Genomic DNA, 21,953 nt, shown 5'->3' with positions numbered 1-21,953 from the left:
CAAAAATATTCATATAAATCTCTAATATTGCTTAAAAAATAAAGAGTTTTCTAAGAAATTGAATTATTTCAACTAATAAAACAACAACATAAAAATGAAGGAAAGAAGGAAGCTTTTTGTTAGATATAAAAGCAACAAGTAAAATGTATGGCTTGTAGCACGTTTATAATGTTAAATATGTCAGAACATAAAATGAAACTTTTATTTACACAGAATAAAACACCAACTCTGGTGAGAGAGAGATAAATAACCACAGGAACCTTAAATTAATTAGTTCTGATTGTCAGCAAAGCTTCACTAAATTTACTTTGGCAGTTTTTACATAATGTTTCCTAAAAACGCAGAACTTTTCTGTCCCTGGTGTCGAAACGCTTCCTGTTTCTGTGACGACTCGATGAATCCGACGAGTTTTTAACTCGGACAGTTAAAACAAAATCACAGCAAAGTTTCTCCAAATGTTCAAGAGTCTGGAAGAGAAAAGCAGGAAAACCTGTGATTTACAGTTTAACGTTTCCTTAAAGGAGGAGTTCGGCTTTTAACGTGGGGTTCTGTGGAGTCAGTGTCAGCAGGCAGTAGCTTATCCACAGGAGATCGATGCATGAGCAAGATGAGGCAGAGAAACTTTAATTTTTAATATATTACTGCCGGCTACGTTTCCGACAGTTTTCAAATCGTTTAATCTGAAAGGATTTTATCCGACTTTTGTCACAGACATGAGAAATTTCATCATAATTCTGCAACAGAAGCAGCCAGACAGTGAATCTGGATGTAAACAATGGCTAAAAAATATAATTAGAAAATTATGACACAAGTTTGTATCAGTGAAACAAACCATCCGCTAGATGATGTCATCGCCTAATTTGCATATTTGGTCTCATGTGATTCAAACAGTGAAACAAATTCAGGTCCAAAGTGATTAAAAATACAAAAAGACTTTATGAAATTATTTAATAATGTAAATACTTTGCCTGAACCTACACTAAATAAATCAGTTTTATATGATATCAAAATTAGCCAAAACAGGAGATGAATCAGTGAATCAAATCAGGAGTTTATTTAGATGCAACATTTTCAGAGAAAGAAACATTAAAATTCATATTTATGAGTCAGACTGACTACATCCACTTGTTGCTAGCTGCAGAGTGATTGGTAATTTCTCGTCTTGCTAAAGTCTCCAGTAATATGAAAATAAAAAGATGCTAGACTTGTCACCAGTTGCATTTTTGGGAAAAAGTCACCAGTGGGAACTAAAATAGTTGTTAAATTTTGTGACACAGTTTGCAGCCGTGGTCTGAAGATGTTCTGGTTCATGAAAGTAATTTTAAAAGTTTGAATTTTGCTCCTGAACACCAAATCTGGTTCCTTCTGCACTGTGACGTCGCCCTGCGTCTCGTTAAACCGAAGACAAAGAAACATGGCGGCGACCACTGGTGGAAGAGGAGCGCAGGGCGTCGGCCATCTTGATACGACGGTCTTCTTCAGTGTTGATGACAGATGGAAACAGGTAAGTTCTCAACAAAACACCAGAACCGAGCTTCTTTAAAAGTAAAGGCACCGTAGGATAGTGACCGCTCACAACCTCTCCACAGAACCCCGGTTAAAGCAAGCTGTGATTCGCTGGAGTTAAAAACGATCCGCTCTGCGAGGACGGAGTCGCTTCGCTCCTGAGACGTTCAGCTAACGGAAAGTTCTTCAAACTACGTTGGATTGTTGAGCAAACGAGATAAAATGTGTTTGATTATCAGAGCTGCAAAAAAAGAGAAATTTATCATTCAAAGTCTTTTTTCAATCTAGATTTTCTCCCAAATTATCAAATCATTAAGATAATTCGGTTACCAACATCTATGGTTTTTGTTTCCAGATAAATGTTTCTTCTGTTGCTCTAGTTAAACCTCTAAAAACGACACAAACAATCAAAAGAAAGAAAAATAAAAACACCAACACACACGAACTGAACAATATTCCTGTTTCCACTTTATTGCACCAAATGATCACCAGAGTAAAAGGCCTTGATGTCAACAGGAAAATAAAACAAAGATTAGATTAAATAACATGCAACATCCTGGAAGTGGAGACCAGACACACACAGAGGTACGACGTTTATCACCGGACAAAACACCAAGAGACACTGACAGGAGTCAAAGGTCGTGGCAACGAAACGAGTCAAACGGAAATGAAAAAACATTTAAAGCTGCAGTACGTCATTTTCATTAGGACGTGTTTCTGTCTCCTCTCTGAGCTGCAGTCTGAAGAAATGCACCAACAGTAACCAATCAGAGCCAGGAGGCGGAGCTTAGCGCTGTCAATCATCCTCATGTACGCGCTGTTAAATGTGCTGATGGCAGAAAACAACTTATTGTTACAGGAAAGCCGTTCATCTGTTGACATCGGTGGCTAGGCTAACTAGCATAGAGAGAGGCAGATGAGCAGCGTTACACAGAGGATGATTGACAGCGCCAAGACCCGCCTCCTGGCTCTGATTGGTTGTTTTTAGTTAGCACTGGGAGAAGGCAGGGAGATTAATTAATTTATGTTTAACCGATTATCTGTGTTATACTAAACTGTCACAGCATGGTAACAGTTTCAACAAAAATGTAAAAATATTTATTTTTTATGACATACTGCAGCTTTAATGTCTCATTTTGAACAATCTTTACTCCACTGGTTTCCAGGAAGCCGTAATTATTTAGGCTTCATTTCACTTCCTGATAATTTAAAATCATTTTTATCAACAAAGAGGCGATTGAAGATGAAAAACTTTGCTTTACCAGTCAAACTGTTAACTTCATAATTTTCTCCCAACCGCCATCAATAAACCATAAATTATCCTCAACTCATCATTTAACCACAGAAATCCTGTTGTTCAGCATTTTGTCTAAAAAAATAAACAAGATTTTATGACACCATTTATTCTAAACCAGACAGTCAACGAAAAACTTCTATTGGTTAAAAAAAGGAAATAAAATATCCCATCAGTTTTATCACAACGGAATTAAAAATAAAAAACTGGAGTTTGCCCTTTGACCTTTCCTGTTTCCAGGAGCATTTCTCCCGATGTTCACTGAGACTCTGTGTTCGTTGCCACGACTCCTTCATAATCACTACGAACAAAGTTTTCAACGTTTTCTGCAGTTGAAGCATCGAGTTGTTGAACATCCAGACGTTTACGACAGGAAACAGAGACACAGGGTTTGGTCTCCAAACATTCAGAGGATCAGCGTCTCTGACGGTTCAAATGGAAGCAGAAATGACTTCAAGCTCACGGAAAACGACAAAAAAAACTACATTTTCATCATTTCTATTAATCCACAAACCTCTCAAAGCTTTTCCTCCCTCACAGAATAACCATAATATAATTATTATTTTTGATCCATGTTTTTGGAGAAAATAGATTGTGCTTACATTTACGACACACTATAAAGTCGCTCTCCATACTCCTACGCTTTTGATCTAAACGTCTGTAGGATTTACAGCAAATTTCAGGCTATAAAGCAACAAAACAGAAAACAAAAGGCAACGTTCATTTGTTCAAAAGTTTACAAAAATAAAAGAAAATTAAAGCTTCAATCCTTCGAGGGCTGAGCAGCCAGAAGGGTGACGGTTATGGCTTCTCAGAGACAGAGCTGCAAAAGTGTCAGTTTTAACTAAATAATCTCTGAAGTGATAAAGAATCAACATCCTGTTGCTCCATAATCTAAAATCAGGAGTTTTGTTCTAAAACATGTTTCCTAAAAGGCCTCTGAGTTTCTTTGTTCCCTGAAAATATAAGTTTTTAATCTCGTTAGTCAAACTTCCTGTTATTATTAGTATTTTCAATGTGCTGATCAGAGTAGATTGATTGTACCATGTAATACTGAGCCGCTATAACGACAGACGTTCTGGTACCAAGTAACACTGAGATGCTTCTCGTCTGTCATTAACCGTCATCGACTCTTCATCACTTACTTAAAGACAAGTTGGTGAGCTTGTCTGGGGAACTGTAATCTTCTGTAATTAAATTATAACAGAAATTTAAATATTTATTTAACCTTAAAATGTAAATTTAAAACATAGCGTACCGAGTACACAACCTTGTGGAACTCCACATTTAAACATATTAATGTTAATGCTGATGTGTTTGAACTAGTAAAGTCAATAATGTTGGGTTTCCGACATTTATAATGTTACCGAGGTCCTGGTGACTAAGAACTGGTGTTAGCCACCTCTACAGCTAGCTTTAGCCAAGCTGGCTTAGCTAGATGCTAAGCTAACTAATGGTGCAGAAAACCTTGACTGAATCAAAAGCTGCTCTGTATTTGAGAAACTCAACAATAAATCAAAGCCTTCAGCTTCTCAGCATGAACCCAACAAAAACTTGACAAATCATCCAATAACAAGAACATAAAAATCTTCTATTGCTGCTAAAAATGTGCAATTACCGCCGTTTGTGTGTGTAATCTCCTTCAGATGTGCGTAGCAGCTTGTGTGTGTGTGTGTGTGTGTGTGTGTGTGAGCTTGGAATGAGTGAATTCAGCTGCTGCGTTTATTTAGGCCACCACTGGTGAAAAGGCTGTGACTGCATGAGGCGTTTCTACAAAACTAAAGCAGTTAGAAATAAACGTTTCTCCTGTTACAGAGACTTTAGGGTTTCACTATCTGTACTGGAATTTAGCAGCTTATCCCAAAAATACATATTTTATTATTAGTTATTGTAGTGTAGGGTCATGATTTGTGTTTTTAAAAAATAATTAAAGTAAAATAAAGCCAAAGACAGGCAGTTAAAATCCCACTTGTCATTTTCCCAGAAGTTTTGCTCTTTTTTGGAATAAGTTTGGTTTTCACTTTGTGCTTTTTGGTGAATCAAAGATGCAGCAGAAACATTTGTGAACAAATTCAATCAGACTTCCTTAATGGATCATTAACTTCTGAATAAACTGACAATGAGAAAGCTGAGCCTGAATCTAAAGCTTCATCAGGCTGACGGGTTTATGGAGCGGAAAGCGATCTGTTGGTGTGAATGCTGAAGCGATCTGTTGGTGTGAATGCTGAAGCGATCTGTTGGTGTGAATGCTGAAGCGATCTATTGGTGTGAATGCTGAAGCGATCTGTTGGTGTGAATGCTGAAGCGATCTGTTGGTGTGAATGCTGAAGCGATCTATTGGTGTGAATGCTGAAGCGATCTGTTGGTGTGAATGCTGAAGCGATCTATTGGTGTGAATGCTGAAGCGATCTGTTGGTGTGAATGCTGAAGCGGAAGCGTGACGTGAACCGGACGTTTTCCAGCTGAGGTCACGGCGTGCTGACAGGCGAGCCTTTCAGGCTGCTGAGCGCCGCGTGGATCCTGAAGTGAAGCCTGGACTCCATGGAGTAATCCTTGTAGTTCGTCCTGACGGAGAACAAACGTCAGTCACTGCAGATAAACCTATTCTGTGATCCTAAATATGCATTAAAAGCTGCTACTTCACACGGTGACTCTTTCAGGTCAAAGTTCAGATGAATAACTTTTATATCTCAGTTGTTGATGTTTTTGCAGCAGTTTACTACAGGAGCAGGACAGAGATAAGCTGCAGAGGTGTGTGGTTTTACGTCAGAGCAAAGGCGACCCAAGGCTGCGTTCACATGAGCCCTCTGTTCAAACTCTGGTTCATTTGACTAGAAGATCCGGTTCGTTTGGTGCAACTAAAACAAACGTTAGCGAGTCTAGCACTAGCGGGAGAAACGGCTCGTGGTTTTAGCCAAAGACTGAAGACAAATCCTCCAACTGATCAAATCTGACGCTGCTCCATTTCTGTTTATATTTTGTGAGGAAGGACGCTGCGTTCAGTGTCTTCTTCTAGGGTTTTGAGATGTTTCCTCCAGTGGTTCTTGGTGCAGCGCCCCCAGAGGTGAGGAGGGGAACATATTTTTCAGTTAGTTTTGATTGCTTGTCTCAGTGCAGTGAGAAAGAGAACCGGGTCTCAACTGGACTATCAGGTGTGACCCTAAGATGAAAGATTGTCTCATATGACAAACTGGAGCGATTTGACATTTTGAAAATAAATTAGCTTATTTATTTCTAAAAAACTCTTGTTTTTTATATGTTTTATTGATAAGATGAGGTGTTTTTTTTTTGGCCGTATCAAACTTGGTTTATTTCTCAAACTGTAGTGGAAACACTTTTTTCACATCACGAGTCATAATCAACAAGCAGATATTGCTTCTGGTGAAAACCACAAAGAAGACAACAGGAAGTAGCTGGAGGATGATGGCGCAGAAAGTTTTTAAATGATTTGTCGAGTAAAACTTCTTCACGTGTTATTTTTGTTGAGTTTCTTATTTAACGGAAACATTGCATTTGTGAAATTGTGTTTTTGCAAAACATTGACAAAATTTTGTACACATTTGTAATGGAAACGCAGCTCATGTTTGTTTTTTAAGGCAAAACTGAGGATTTATTAAAGCAAAACTTGTGTTCATTTAAAACATGTTAACAGGTTTTAAATGTAATTAATGTCTGTTGAATCAAAGATGAACTTACTTGGCTTTCTCGATGTAAGAGGCGGCCTTAACGAAGTCGCCCTGTTGTTTGTACAGCAGACCCAACTCATAGAGGGAGAACGGGATCAGGTAGTGGTCGTACCTGATCCGACTCTCGCTGCAAACACACACAGATGTGAGCTTTACCAGGAGGACGTAAACAGCAGCAGGGAGAGGCTAAACCAGGTTATCTGTGTGTGTGTGTGTGTGTGTGTGTGTGTATGTGTGTGTGTGTGTGTTACCTGGAGAGGACCTGTGTGAAGCAGAGCTCAGCCTGAAGCAACCTGCCCAGATGTTTCAGGCAGAGACCCTTCAGCATCTGGACCAGGCCGCTGTCATCTGGGTGGAACTCGGACGGATCTGAGAGACGGAAAGCAAACTGTTAGCATGTTAGCATGTTAGCATGCTCATAAAGACTCTGACGTAAAGCTGGATGATGCTCCGTTTGAATTTTACTTCCTCACGTCCTCAAAACGGCTTTTGTGTGTTAACTCCTGTAAAGCTTTCAAAAGTTGATCAGCTAATATCGTTTTTATTCGGTTAATTTCACTGTAAAGTCAGTTGAGACCAAAACACCAGACTGAAAACTTTTATCATCCAGATTTTGGTAGAAAGACAGAAAAGAGAAAAATAATAAACCATGCAAAAGGAAATGATTGAGTTCATTTTAATTTATCATGTGATTAATTGATTTATAGTTCATTGCAGCAGGGATAGCTGCAGCATTTTGAGCTGCAGCATTTTGAGCTGCAGCCTTTTTCTGTTGCATTTATTTTTCTGTTTTGCAGTTTACATCGCGTCTGCCATGTTTTTTCTCTCCATAGAGGAGAGCAGATCTGGTTTTCATGTTTCCATGGGTAACCGTTACATCACTGGATGTTTCTACCAGAAGTGAATTGTTGAGCTCACTTGTGTCGTTGCGAAGCTGCTGCTCAGCTTTCTCGATGGTGACCAGCAGGGACTCGGTGTAGTCGGCTCTCTTCCCAACGATGTTGAAGCCGTTCCAGACGTACATCATCTCCTACAGACAAAAACACAAATTCATCTTTATGACTGAGAATTTTTCCATTTTTCTCCGTCTGTTCCCAGTTTCAGTGGAGCTGGTGTTTGTTGTGTACCAGAGCGGGGATGACCAGCGGGACGGGCTGAGCAGCTTTGTAGCGTCTGGATTTCCTCACTGCAAATTTCTCCATGGGAATCGACTTTCCGGCCAGCCGCTGTTTCAGCCCCTCCACCTGCCTGCACACAGAAACATCTTCACACCGCTGAGCCTAAAAAACGTTCAACCCTGCAGCAACGACAAACAAAACCTCAACAGACACATTTTTAGTTCCACTCCAGCCACAAATTATGGCTGAAAAAGAGGTTTTCAAAATGCTTTCACTCACGATTTTAAGCTTATTTTTCCATACATTGAAAGTTTTTACACCATCAAACAAATATCTATTTCTTTATTTAATCTTTAGAAAAAGTGATTTCATGGTGAAAACCCTTTTCCAGTTTACTTCCAAACATGTCTGGCCTTCGTTAACTGAGACAATTAAAACATTCCTGCTTGTCTTTGAGTTTTCTGTTTGTTACGACGGATATGATGACGGCTTATGGATGTGGAGTAAAAACAACCTGAAGACTTCCACGATGTCTTCTCCAGTCTTCCTCACGTCATCTTCCGCCATCATGCTGAGGATCGCTGCTTTCTGGTACATATAGATCGCCTACAAACAACAGACACACAGATGAGCCTCTGAGTTTGTTCAGGCTGTGAGGACCTGCAGCAGGGCTGACCTTTGACCAGCGGCTCTCTTTGCACAGCAGGTCAGCGTATCGGTACGCCTGCTGCCACTCCTGCTGGAAGGAGTGAGTCCACATCAGCTCCCAGTAACACAGGTGGTGGATCTGCTTCCACTCCTGCTGGCTGCTGATGCACTCCTCAAACCTGGACCGCGCCTTCAACAGAGGGCGGATCTTTAAACATGCGGCTCAAACATTTTAAACAACGAGCTTAAAGTAAGTTACACAACAAGCAGGGAGAAACCAGACGCATCATCTGAAATGTTCTGGGAATATTTAGCTTGAAATCTTACAAAAATGATGAAAGAGTAAATAGATGTTTTTCAATATTTCTTTAGAAACATGGTTTTAAAAAGAAGAAACTTTTTTTGCTATATTGGTAAAAACGATGATGTGTACTACAAGTAAATACTTTAATATTTGGAGAAAGTTGTGTTTTGGAAGCTCAAGTAAATTTTAAACATATATAGCTACATATCTAAGCCATTGTTTATGCCGCGTCTCAGTGATGACTTAAGTTGGATGAAATGTGACTGAAGACACTTTGAAAACTATAAGATACGTATCAAATTTAATTCCACATATAGAAGTGGAAAAAACATCTGATTTGTCTTCGTTGAAAGATTCGGGCCATTCAGGCTGCAGTGAAACAATCGGATGGACCTGCTGTACGAACGTGGAATAAAACTTAAAATGCCAAAGATCTAATATTTAGAGGAAGGTGTTATTAAAAATAAAGTTTAAAAAGCTTTTAAAAGTTCAGGAAGATGAACTTCATGCCAAACTTTTTCTGTTTTGCTCTCACTTCTGTCAAAAATAATGTAAGAATGGAAAATACAACAGTAAATAGATTAAATTTACAAATGTAATACTTTATTTAGGTTTATGTTAGAGGTGAGATCAGTGATGGGGAAAACGTGGATCATGATATGAATATTTTCTAGATAAGAACAGATTATTTTAGAAAACATTACAAACTAGCAGGTTTTACAAATATCACCTTTCACTATCGAGTCTTTTTTCCTGTTTGTTTCATAAAAGTGTCAATAAAAATTAGGGATTGAAATCAGTCGTCTTCTAAAAACTGCTGGGTTTATTTTTGGGCTCTGATTGTGAGCAGTGACAGATTAACAGCCAAAACAAAGCTGTTATATTTTGAGTTTCAGTTTTTAAGGTCACTTTGCAATAAACGGATCAAGATGTTGTAAAAATAAACGTTTATACTGCACAGCTCTGAGAGTCTAAATGAACGAACCTTGTCAAAGTTTCCTCGCAGGGTGGCGACGCGAGCGGAGTAGAAGAGGATTATGGAGCCCTGAAAGAAACAAAAACCATAAATCCATCTATCAATCCCAATGGATCAATACGTAATCGAACAGAGTCTCTGTTGGTCTCACTTTGGGGTATTTTTGTTGGTACGGCTCCAGCAGAGCTTCGGCCTCCGTCAGGTTCCCCTCCCCAGTTCCTTACATCAAAAACAGAAACAAGCAACTGAAAACCGATGAAGTGAAATATTCAGGTTAGGACGTCAAACAAATAGAGATTTGTAGAAATTTCCTACCCAGGATCAGCGACACGTATGTGTTATAGAAGAGCAGCGTCAGCACGCAGATTATCGAGCGCAGACTTTGGCTGGCTGCTCCCTCCCTCAGCTGAGACAAACCAAAACCCTGCAGGAGAAACGGGCAGTGAGACGGCCACCTCTCTTCCCGACACAGACATTCGGGTCCTGCTTTAATGAAATATCTGCAGACGAAAAACTCACCCTGTTTCCTGAGAAACCAATAAACTCCAACAACCTTAAAATCTTCTGAGGAAGGAGAGACAACATCTGGAACAAAGAATCAGATTCAAAGATTCATTAACAAAGTACAGCTAAATATAATTTATAGTGTATAATTTAAATCTTTTAAAACTTTAGGAATGTTTGCCGATATGCTGATGATACAGTGACAAACGCAGCAGAATCCAAAAAATAGGCAAACATTTAAAGACCCCGTATGTGTTTGTGTTTAAAAACCCAATAAACTCCAACAACCTTAAAATCTACTGAGGAAGGAGAGACATTTAAAATAAACAAAGAAATCAAACTGAATGAATTAATTAATAATGTACACCTAATTATAATTTGTATCCTTTGTACTGTAAAACTTTAGGAATGTTTGCCGATATGCTGATGATACAGTGACAAACGCAGCAGAATCCAAAATATGAGCTTTTCTGTGTTTAAAAACAGAAACGCTTTAGAAAACTTTCACATCAGTTTAAATTAATTTAACCATTTTCTTCACCCACCAGGTTAAACGAGCCGATGCCCAGCTTGACTCCGCCCTCAAACTGTTTGAACGAATTTAACTGCTCCGCCTTGTCCTGGCTGATGTTCAGCAGGTTCTGACAGTCCCTGACGAGAAGCACAGAGCCTGACGTTATATTATGTAAACCATGTCTCTGATGGAGGCAGCTTCAGCTGTTCCTTCATCACTCACTTGTAGATTTGGTAGCTTGTTCGAATCTTGATTCCTCCCTTTATGAAACTGATCATGTTCTCATCCTGGAAAATAAGGACAGAAAAGACGAGTTTATTTACACTAAACTGACATCAGCAGCCGTTAAATCTTAGGTTTTCCTGTCAGATTTAAAAGTTGGCAGAACCTTCACACCTGTTGGCTTTAACTTCAAAAAACATTTTGACTTTAAGAAACGCTACACAGAACAAGTGATGAAGCAAAGTGGACAAAGAGGAAACTTCCACAAAAACTACTGCAAGAAAACCACTTAATTTACAAAAATTCATCCTACATGAAGGAGAGTTTATTTATTCATTTATCAGTGGGTAACATGTTGTCATCAGTGATTTTATTGAGGGATGAACATGATTCAAATACGTTGAGCTGATTTAATACCAGCGACTCTGACCTGTATGAAAGTGAGCGTTGCTTTCTGCAGAAGGCACTCGGCGTAGCAGAGCTCTGCGTGCATTTCCTCTGCAACACAAAGACAGGCCACGGTTTTCTACGGCTTTCTGGTTCTACTGCCCAGTTAAACCCAGTAGTTCCCAGTTAAACCCAGTGGTTCCCAGTTAAACCCAGTGGTTCCCAGTTAAACCCAGTGGTTCCCAGTTAAACCAATGCTTCGTACCTTCCTGTAAGCTGGACTGCTTGCTGATCAGGCTGGACAGAGAAACGACCACCGAGCTTCTCTTTCTGAACCTGCAGAAACATTTCAGAGTCTTTGGTTCCTGCTGCAGGTTTTCTGGTCACATGAGACCAAAATGTAACATTTTTATCTCGGTACAAACTCAGAGGTACGGAGGAGTCGACCCAGTGTCCCTGAACACACCGTCCAGAGGCTGAAACATGGTGGTGGCTGCATCATGCTGGAGAGAAACCTGCTAACTGACTGCAGACTAGCATGAAGTCCAGATTTCCAGCAGGACAACTGGTGGAGATTATTATTGGATGGTTTAATTCAGAGCATCTTCATGCATCAGAACGGTCTAGTTAAAGTCTAAATATAAGTGGAAACCTGTGAGAAGCCTTGAAAACTGACATTCACAGATTCAATCCAACCAATCTGACTGAGCTTGAGTGAAAATGGCGCCGCCTAGTGTCACAAATATGTACAACTCTGTGTTGGTTCCATCAAATCCAAACGAAATGCAGTGAAGTTTGTTTCTGTAACCAAAGATGTGAAAAAGCTTCAGACGTATAAACGTCAGAGGAACTGGATGTAGTTCACGATACTTCAGCCAAACTGGGCCGACTCACCGGTACCATCAAACCCATCAGATGGAAACCAGTTCAGGACTTTATCAGAACACAGTTCAGCTGAAACTGACCCACAGTTCTGATGCGTGTTGATGTGAAATGTGACGTTTGTTCCTGGCGGCGGTCAGGTTAAAGGCGGCCATCTTACCGGTGGCAGGTCTGCAGCGCCTGCTTGATGGTCTCCATGGCCGTCTGGATGTCCTTCTGGTCAAAGGTCATGGTGGCCTGCATGACCAGGATGCTGCTGTAGCCCAGAGCGTGGTACATGCTGTGCTTCCACCTGAACACACAACGGGTCGGTTAGGACCGCAGAACCAGAACACAGCGACCCAAAACGGGACCGGAGCCGGTTCAGGGACGGAACGACGACCAGTTCTGATGGAGGGGAGGAACCAGTGAAGAACTGGTTTGATTCCAACCAGGAGAGGAAAGAAAGGAGGTGACAGGACGCAAGGAGGGACGGAAGGAAAGGAGGAATTGTGGCAAGGAAGCAGAGGAGAAAAAAAACAACAAGATAAACAACAAAGAATAGAAGGAAGGAGAATACAATTTAGGAAGAACACAAGGAAAGGTTTTGAATAAGGGATTTAGGATAAAACAATAGAGGGGTAGAAAAAGATGAAAAAATAAAGACACAAGGAATAAAACAACAAGGAAGTCAACAGGATGCTGAATAGTTTAATTATCTAATTATGGAAGGTGGGTGTCTAGTTAAATCCTGAAAACCTCCAATGGGTGAATTAAAACAATTCAGCAAAGGAGAAGTAGAGGAAGAAGAATGTGTTTAAATTCCTTTCACAATAAAAGCCTCATTGTTGGTCATCAGCTGGAAACCAGTAATTAGATTAAGGGAAATTTATTTTCACACAGGATTCCCCCTAGAAAAACATCTGGGATTTACTTTAGGTTATTTTTCCGACATCAACACGAGTTTGACGAGTTTGAAAAGAGCCTCACCACGGCTTCAGCAGGTCCAGAGCCTGAGAGAACCTGTTGTTGAGGACGAGGTTGAGAGCGCACTGAGTCTCCTGGATGGCAGTCTGCAGGTCCATCTGACAAGCCCTGCACGCACACACACACACACACACACACACACACACACACACACACACACACACACACACACACACACACACACACACACACACACACACACACACACACGGAGATAAATGAAACCAACCGCACAGGAAGAGTCTGTTAGATTTTATAACCCTCACTGCTCTCTAGTGTCTTGTTTTCTAACAGTGATGGGGGGAAGGATCTGTGATCTTTGCGTCTTTGTGCACCCGGACGCAGCAGCTCTCTAGTTCTCAACATTCTAGGATATATTGGCAAACACAAGAACATAAAGTTTTAGAGTCAGACTAAACACTAAAACTTTATGTTTTAAGAAACAGCTCTCACTGCTGTATGCATCATTTATATGCAGTACCTGGCTGACCACCAGGGGGCGCCCACAGATCACGGTATGTGTAAAACTCAACAATACTGAGAAACAACGCTTTTATAAACGTGTGAAAGGCAAAAGATGTGTACTGCACATAACTATTTGTACTAACATTGTGAGTAAACCTAAATTTAATTCAAGACTTTGACATAAAATAACAAAATTACAAGAAAATACAGTTTTATAAAAGTGGCCCAGTTGGTCTGGTCAAGTTCTGGTCCTCACATGACATAAGAACAAACACACACTGACCAATCAACACCGAAAGTGACAAAGCAAGAGACAGAAGGAGAAACTGCAGCCTGACAGGAAGTGAAAACGACACAGAGAGACATTTTCAGCTCTTATAACACTGTGTGTTAGTAAGTGCGTACTTACGAAGGTATCCGATCGAAGGCATCCTCAAAGCAGTCCTGAAACAGAAACACTGAGGTGAGCTAGCTGCTCTGCTTCACGAAAAATCCTCACAAATGGATCAAACACTTTAGATACAGGATCATCACAGCTCAGCACAAACCCTCTGCTACAACATATTTTGGTGAAATGTTGAAACACACATTACATTTTGATAACTTTTAATCCCTCACGGTGTCTAAATATCAAAAAATACCAAAAATAACCCTTTGAACCAAAATGGCTGCCTCCCTCTACAGTAAAACCTTTGCTTTGCAGCATTTTGTAACAGTTTGGGTGTGCAGGGTGTCGGCTGGAGACGTGGCCTGGTCCGGAAAGCAAACCGCTAAAGGATCTGCTATGATGCAAATTAAGCAAAGCTCGTAAACAAAGTCCTCAGAAAACCAGAGTCTCACATTTCAAATCTTAGTTTTCACTCTTAGAGAGGAAATCGTTACACAAAAATATTCTGTTTTGCTCAAAACTAATCTGCATTTCATTTTCAAATACAAAACCATCCTGCCCACCTCCACCTGTATGGATTTTCCCAAAGCATATTTGTGCGGCTTCAACATGAGTAAAGTAAACCTCACAGTGTTTCTTCAGAGCCTCAGTAACAGGCTAATAATAGCTGTCCAGCAGCTCCTTACATAACCGCATCCAGCTGCAGCCACAGCCTCATAAAGAACAACTCTGCCTGCAGGCTGCAGCCATCCAGCCTCCACCGTCCAGACCAGCCGCACTGCACAGCCGGCCTGAGCCATCAGCCGCGCATCGAAGGGAAACACTCAATATGAATCTGCTCACTGTGCATAAGCAGGTCAAACTGCAGGGAGCTGTGGACATGATGCAAGCAGTACGGACATTTCTAAACCTGAGCTCAGTCAAGATTAAACACATAATTCTGAAAATGTAAAGACACAGAAAACATTTAGCAAAGAATAATGTCTTATAAAATGGTACAAAAGCTACAAAAATGGAAATAAACACAAAACTTACATTTTGATAAATAAAAAAACCTAAACAAAACAAAACAACCTGCAAATCAATCAGTTGCAGCTCTATAGATTAAAAATAAAGGATTTATCTCTACAAAGGTATTTAAAAGTTCTTACAAAACACATAAAAAGAAACATATTTGGTAATTCACTCAGTGAACAGAGTGAAGGAGGAGACAGTGAATGTACGTCAACTAGCTAAACGTAGCATTTAAGCTAACTTTAGCCTCCATGCTAGCAGGAGTAAGTCAGAGTTAGCCAACATGCTAGAGACAAAAACAGCTTCAGAAATAGAAAACAACCAGAAAACAAAGTAAAGCAACAGCAACCTAAAACATGCTCTCAGAAATGTTTCTAAATAACTGAAGGACAAATTAAATAAAAGCAGAAATTATATTTTCTATCTTATCCTGGTCAACGGGTTGGTAGACAAAATATGTTGGGTTTAAAAAGCAAATAAAATATGTTCTATATGCTCAGTTAGAAAGAATAAATGTGCTTTTGTGTGCTACAATTAGCTTTATTTTGTTGGACTGACCATTAAAAACAAGTACAACACACACACACACACACACACACACACACACACACACACACACACACACACACACACACACACACACACACACACACACACTTCTCAGAATACTTTCAGGAAACATTAATCATAATTCCGTCCAAACAGTCACTTTCACACCCTCGTTTCAGACGCATCACTTCCTGTCTGTTAAAGCAGACTCTGTCAGGTTTCAGTCTGCTTCCAGCATTCACAGCATTCCTCATAGCAGCACCATAAGCTCCTACTGTGTGCGTCTAAAAACAGGCAACTGTTGTTGAATCAGCCAGGCCAGCATGTTACAACACAACACAAGTCTCTAACAACCGGACGCTGATGACCTGTGAGCAGGACAGGGAGGAGACGACGAAGCTCTGATTTAGGTGTTGGTACAGCTAGATTAGCAAGTATAGCTAGTTAGCTAGATATGCCAGTAGGACAGGCAGGTAGAAAGCAAGATGGCCAGTCAATGGACAGGTAGGCAGCTACTGAGCTAGGTGGCCGGGTCAGGGGGTAGATGGTCAGGAACCAGCTAACCAGGAGAAAAGGTAAGTACCTGTCTTCCTTTGAATGGGAAAGTAACAAGGTCAAAGGGTAACTAGTCAGGAGATGGAGACAGCCAGGTCAACGGGTTGGTAGCCAGGTCAACGGGTTGGTTGCCAGGTCAACGGGTTGGTTGCCAGGTTAGGGGGCAGGTAGGTCTGACCTAACGATCTACCAGGGGGTAAATAGTGAGGTGGGTAGGTAGAGAACTAGATAGGCTGGTAATGAGGTAGTTTGGCAGGTAAGAAGGTAGGTTATGAACTCATTAATTCATGCATTCACAAAAGCGACTGCATCGGCGCCATCAGGCCCTCTGACCACCAACATCATGCCAGGTGGGTGGAGCTGCAGACGGTGCACAAAGACTGAGGCAGACGGAGGGGGTTCCAACTAATTTTTAATTACAACAATAATTTAGTACTTTAACTCTGCAGAAGTGCAGAACCGGTAAATTCACACATCTAAATTCTTTCATCTTTACATATGAGCTTTAAAATGACCAGCATCCCTCTTAAAGTGTCTAAGCATCAACTGGATTACTAACTAGTAATCCAGTTACTAAGTAACCAAGATGGTAACTATGAGTTAAGACCAGAGAGGAAACAGATAAAACCAGGCACTGCACCTTTAGAAACACGGAGCGTTCAGAGACAGACAGGTTCTCCAGTAACAGCTGCACCTTTCATTAATTAGTCAGGACCTTCATGCTGCGTCCGATTACCGGCCACATGCTCTATAAACCACCAGGAAGGACCAGAAGCAAAGACTTCAAAAGCCCAGAGGAAACCAGACAAAGGTTTTATTCTTCCCAAAAGAGGAATAAACTTTCTCACACATCCGGAGGAAACTTTGTCCTGTGTGGTGGGATTTTATTGACCCATCTGAAGGATTAAACACTTGGTCTTATCTTTAAAAACCGTCTAATACTGCAGCAGACGTATCTATTCTTCTCTTCACTGACAGAAAACCAACTCAAACTCAACACAATCCAAGGTACAGAATCAAACAGGAAACTAAAGGATGTTCTGCTAAAGAAGCCAAATTCTGTCACCATTCATCACTTCAAGCTCTCTGTCTGTTGACAGTAAGCTAAAGTTTTCTCTTAGCTGTTAATAAGAAGTAAAAAGGACTAAAACAGAAATAAAACGTCATGTTGATGCCATGCATGGATGTTTCGTGTCTCTGGCAAAGAGCCGTCAGCGACCGGGAGCGTCTGCGATGTCAGAACTTATCCAGCATTTTCTCTTTATTGTATCGACTCTTTTTCTGAAAAGTCAACAAACAAAAAAACAAATAAACCTCTCAAGCGACAGTAAAAACCTAAAACTGTGAAAGTTATCTTTGAATTTTGTCATTTCAACCTTTTCTGCTGCGAAACGTCAAAATGTGAATAAAAACGTCGACGGAAACACGTCAGCCTGTCTCGTCATTTTTCTATTCCAGAGAATCTCAAAGTTCAAAAAGCAAATTAATGTCAGTTCAGGGTTTAATAATCCTGCAATATGAAACTAAAGTCTTTCTGCCAACAACTTTACTCAGAAAATCTCTACAAACACCAAATTTGTGGTTTTTAGAAATCTTTTATTCATGGAATCCACTAAAAATGTGAAGAAATAAACGCAGCTAAACACATTTTTAAACATTTTGGCAGATTAACAACATATAAAATATAAAATATTGTTTTCAGCAAATTTGCACCAAAGTTTTTCTGCTGCTTTTATGAGTGATCATGTTTTTCACAGATTTTGACTCAACCTCATATTTCTGTCATGTCTTTAGATTTATAAGTCAGTTGTGTAGGTAAAGTGGCCTGAGTTGGCAAAGGGTCAAAGGTCATGGCACTTTGTGCACATAGTTAATTGGTGTCTTTGTGTTTTTATGGCGTTTCTGCGCAGCGTCAGCAACGAGAACCTTTATCCCAGTTTCCATAAACTCAGTTAGTCTCACATTCCTGAGCTTAACGAGCGTCAGCTGAGTTCCCCCGAAACGCGACGAGCCTGAATGAAGCTTCCAGAGATCAGATTAGAGCCGAGCTGAAGAAAAAAATATCGTTCTGTTTCTGGCTTTTTATTCTCGTTACATTTCACAGGCAAATAAAATAAACTTCATTCTAACAAAACAGAGTCTGGATCTGAAGGCAGATCACCAGATAATCCAAGATAATCCAAGACTAACATCATAAAACCTGCAGCAAAAAGAGACTTTCTGCAGAGTTAAAGCCACAAAACGTATCAGAAATATTTCCAGTTTGTGGAAAATCGTTTCCAAATGGAAGAAAATACTAAGAGATAAACTAAAACTGTTCATGTGCAGGAATGTATCTCCGTAGCCTTAAGGAGGATTTTATGTTTTCAGTTTCTTTTGGTTATATTTAAAACTAGATTTTGTATTTTCAGCTTAAAAGTATAAATTGAATTCAAATTTTACCTCATTACTTGAGATTTATTCTGATTTTAACATTAATCCTGTTAAAATATAATTGGTGGTACAGATTTAATCAAAACAAATATTAATATTGTCTCTTAAGCTTCTTAGACGATCCTTTAATTCAGACATAAGTCTAAGTAAAGACTCCCTCTAGTTTATAATTAATGTAAAAAACCACGCCGGCGCTGAGGTGAACTGGCACACCCCCAGTTTAAACAGAACAAAGCAGCTGGGAAACCAGACAGTCTGATAAAACCAGTTAAACTTTAATCCTTCAGTTTGAAACATTTCTCAGGTTCAGACAGGATGAACAGGAAGACAACAGGAACGAGACGCCATGTTGTTCTGATGCAAACAGCTGGTGGCTGGATCAGCTCTGGTATTTACACACACACACACACACACACACACACACAGCCAGGACCTGACACTATCACTGAAAGCTGATTACACGCTGCTGATGGATCAGTTTAATAATCGGCTGGCTGTGAACGGCTCACCTGAGCCGGATTCATTTCAGCAGCTCTCAGTGGAAACAGGAATAAATGAGCCACAGAAGAAGAAGACGGAGAAAATAAGCACAGGAAACGATCCTGATGCAGACGAGGGGCTGAGACACTGCGCCTCATTTAAGCTGTAATAAAACCTAAAGATGGGAGGCCGGACGCTCCGGACGCTCCGGACGCTGCATGGACTTCGTCCAAAGAGCCAACCAAGACTTCCTGTCAGTCTTTTATGAGCTCTATGAGGATCGATGCACAAATATGAAACCCGGCCGACAGAAGCGACTTTCCACTACAAACAGATCTGTGTCTATATTCTGCTGATGATTGTGGTGTTTATAAATAAAAATGACATGACTAAGTTTGTTCACACAATAAGTCTTCAAAAAACGTCACAAGAGAACCTGAACATTAAACCCTCTAATAGGAGCAGAGCTGCTTCTACATCCTTTCACTCAGTTAAAGTAAAAAGTAATCGTCCAAAAAATAACTGAAAAGGTATTTGGTAAAAAGTCTATTATACTGCTACCATTAAATATTTAAAAATTACATCATCATACAGACCAAAGTGTAAAGTTAAGTGGAAATTTTGCTATTTTAAGAACAAAAATGACAATAATTCATATAAGAAACAAAAAATAACATCAGGCAAAATAAATGTCAGTTTCTTTCTTTCAATATAAAACTGGTGAAACTTTAACAGAAGCTGTGTGTCTGTTTCTGGTGGATCTTTGGCTAAAACAAAAATTTAACTCGAGAAAAAAGTCCAGCGTTGTGTAATAACAAGACATTATCCCTCATTATAAGTGAAATAATCTGTCAGTGGAAGTAGTACTTTTAAAAAATCGATATTAAGGAATTATTGACTTAAAACAATACCTTACATCTTGATGAAAGCTAATTGTAACTTAGATTTGTCTTATTTTCAGTGTAATAAGATATTTGCACCATAAACTAGACTGAAAATACTTGTTAGGATTTGGTGTTTTTGCAGTGCATTCTTGTGATTTTTCATCTGTCAGAGATTTTGTGAAAAACCTTTTACTGATTCTTCCATCCTGTTTTTGTTTCAGTTCTTTTATTTTGAGTTGAAGTTCTATGTACAGTATTTCTGTCCCATATATTTTAGTTTTTCTGCATGCACGTTGCTAAGCGTGGTCAGTCACTCCGCTCTCGTCTGAACCGGGTTAATTAGAAAAGAAAAGCCTCCTGGGTCGTTTTTCCTCGGTTTTCCCATTTTAGCCCTGCGGCTGCAGCTAGAGCACAACTACACATTAAACCATGGAGAGAAACAGAAATATGCCCTGAATCCTGCTTCAACGGGCAGCAGCCACAGAAAACATCTCAGCTTTTCTGTTACATGTAACCATGAAGAGCTGTGCAGTCGTTTCTGACTGACATTGAAATAGTAAGTAGGTCAAGAGGAAGTGGAAAATCTTGATTCTAACGAACAGGAAAGAAGTGAATCAGATAAAAAAAAAATCTTTCTATTTAAGTTAATTTCTCCAACTTAATAGAAAAATGTCAGCATGTGGATTTACAGAAGAACTCTGGATTATTTTGAGTTTAAACGCTTCTAAATGGATGCAGTATTAGCATTCAAGCAGCCATTTTGTAAGACGTTGGTGACAAGGATGTCTTCAAACCTTAAAGTTAAATCGTTAAAGCAGAAACAACCAAAACGTGACTCAGCAGGAATATTTTCAATTAATTTTTATCTAATAAAACGTTTCTACTATTCAGTCAGTTCCACATTGATAAGTGGAGGGAATTTAACCTGGAGTAATGTACCATATTTACCACTAGAGGGCACTACATCTGTCACACAGCACCTTTAATCCAAACTTAATTAAATTGGGTGAAATTTGCTACAATTTCAAGTGAGAATCTGTGATTATTTCAGTGTTTTTACAGTGGAAGGATATTTGTGTTTTTTCTATGTACCAAAGAATAAGAAGGTGTGACATTAAAGGAAAAGGTGTTTCAAAACCAGCCTGGTCAGGTTTACGTAACTCGTTTAAAAAGGTGTGTATTTTCTTAATCAGTCTGGTTTATTACCTCGTTATTTACATTTAAACGGTAATATTTGACAGAACATGTGAGGCAGAGCAGCTGAAGACGATGAGTGAAGGTTTTGTCAGGAACAGGATGTGACATCCCGGCTCCGGAGGTTTTTGGGAGAATTTAAAGGAGGAAACCAGCCGGGATGTAACCGGAGCCTCCGGAGGTTAGGGACCGGCTGAAACGTGATAGCGGCGGGATCTCACCTCCTCCTCGGCGGCCGCCCCGTTGCCGACGTGGGCCATGTCTCCTGTCCGTCCTCCCGGAGCTGCGCTGCGGTCTGCGCGGCTTCAGGAGCGCCTGGCTGGCATGTCGCTGCGCCGCCCGGCCAGAACCCGTCCTGTGGCCGCGATGGGTCCGTCAGGGTCCGGAGTCAGGGGGTCCCGGTTCGTCCTTGCGCCTGTCGGACGCGGAGGTTCGGAATCTGCGGCTCTCTTCCGTGAAGAGCAAGACAGACACGCCTCCCACTTTTCATTTCTCCGCCCAGAGAAAGAGAGAGTGAGAGAAAAAAAGAGAGGGAGAGAGAGATAGAGAAAGGATGAGAGGAAGGAGAGAAGGGATGAATCTGCATCATTATTGCATAAAACACTGAATATCAATCTGCTGCAAATCCAAACTAAATCCAGATTTCTATTTGCAGGTACAACAACAACAACAACAACAACAACAATAATAATAATAATAATTTTCAATGATTAGGGGAAGAACTATGGAGAACCAAAACTGACATAATTAAGGATAAAAGCAGAAATTAAATCATTTTATTTTTCATTTATTTTTAACACATTTTCTTTAGCCTTTTCCTCATACATGCACTTTTGACAAGAAATGTATAAATATTTAGTTTTTCCTGTTCTTATCGATGCATTTTCTTAATACATGAATGTAATGAGAGGCTCCATCTGCTGATTGGTTGGTTTGGATCAACCAATCAGTTCGGATCTCTGCTTGGCTTCAGATGATCAGCAG

General features: G+C 40.1%; 1 protein-coding gene across 1 annotated transcript; it reads right to left on the bottom strand.

The window, feature by feature from the left end:
- Positions 1–1,952: 1,952 nt before the first annotated feature.
- Positions 1,953–21,470, bottom strand: ttc39b (tetratricopeptide repeat domain 39B). Its single transcript, XM_015011398.2, has 19 exons — positions 21,191–21,470; positions 13,882–13,916; positions 13,011–13,115; positions 12,202–12,333; positions 11,425–11,495; positions 11,203–11,270; positions 10,773–10,837; positions 10,582–10,687; positions 10,052–10,117; positions 9,848–9,956; positions 9,684–9,751; positions 9,542–9,601; positions 8,281–8,442; positions 8,119–8,210; positions 7,614–7,734; positions 7,405–7,516; positions 6,738–6,855; positions 6,497–6,613; positions 1,953–5,365 (listed from the first exon to the last, which is right to left on the bottom strand). Exons 1-19 carry the CDS (start codon positions 21,227–21,229, stop codon positions 5,269–5,271), a joined length of 1,743 nt encoding a protein of 580 aa, XP_014866884.2. The 5' UTR covers positions 21,230–21,470; the 3' UTR covers positions 1,953–5,268.
- Positions 21,471–21,953: the final 483 nt, after the last annotated feature.

The sequence above is a fragment of the Poecilia mexicana genome, unplaced genomic scaffold (genome assembly GCF_051168715.1).
Source record: "Poecilia mexicana isolate PSO_F unplaced genomic scaffold, ASM5116871v1 scaffold_18, whole genome shotgun sequence".
NCBI classification, from domain to species: domain Eukaryota; kingdom Metazoa; phylum Chordata; class Actinopteri; order Cyprinodontiformes; family Poeciliidae; genus Poecilia; species Poecilia mexicana.
This window is presented reverse-complemented; position numbering and strand designations above follow the sequence as displayed.

Excerpts from the sequence above, each read along its gene's own strand:
- ttc39b (XM_015011398.2), bottom strand. The coding sequence starts at position 21,229 with ATGGCCCACGTCGGCAACGGGGCGGCCGCCGAGGAGGAG. Across the intron at positions 10,118-10,581 it reads GCATCGGCTCGTTTAACCTG|ATGTTGTCTCTCCTTCCTCA; the intron begins GTGGGTGAAGAA and ends TCTTTGTTCCAG. Across the intron at positions 6,856-7,404 it reads GCAGCTTCGCAACGACACAA|ATCCGTCCGAGTTCCACCCA; the intron begins GTGAGCTCAACA and ends TCCGTCTCTCAG.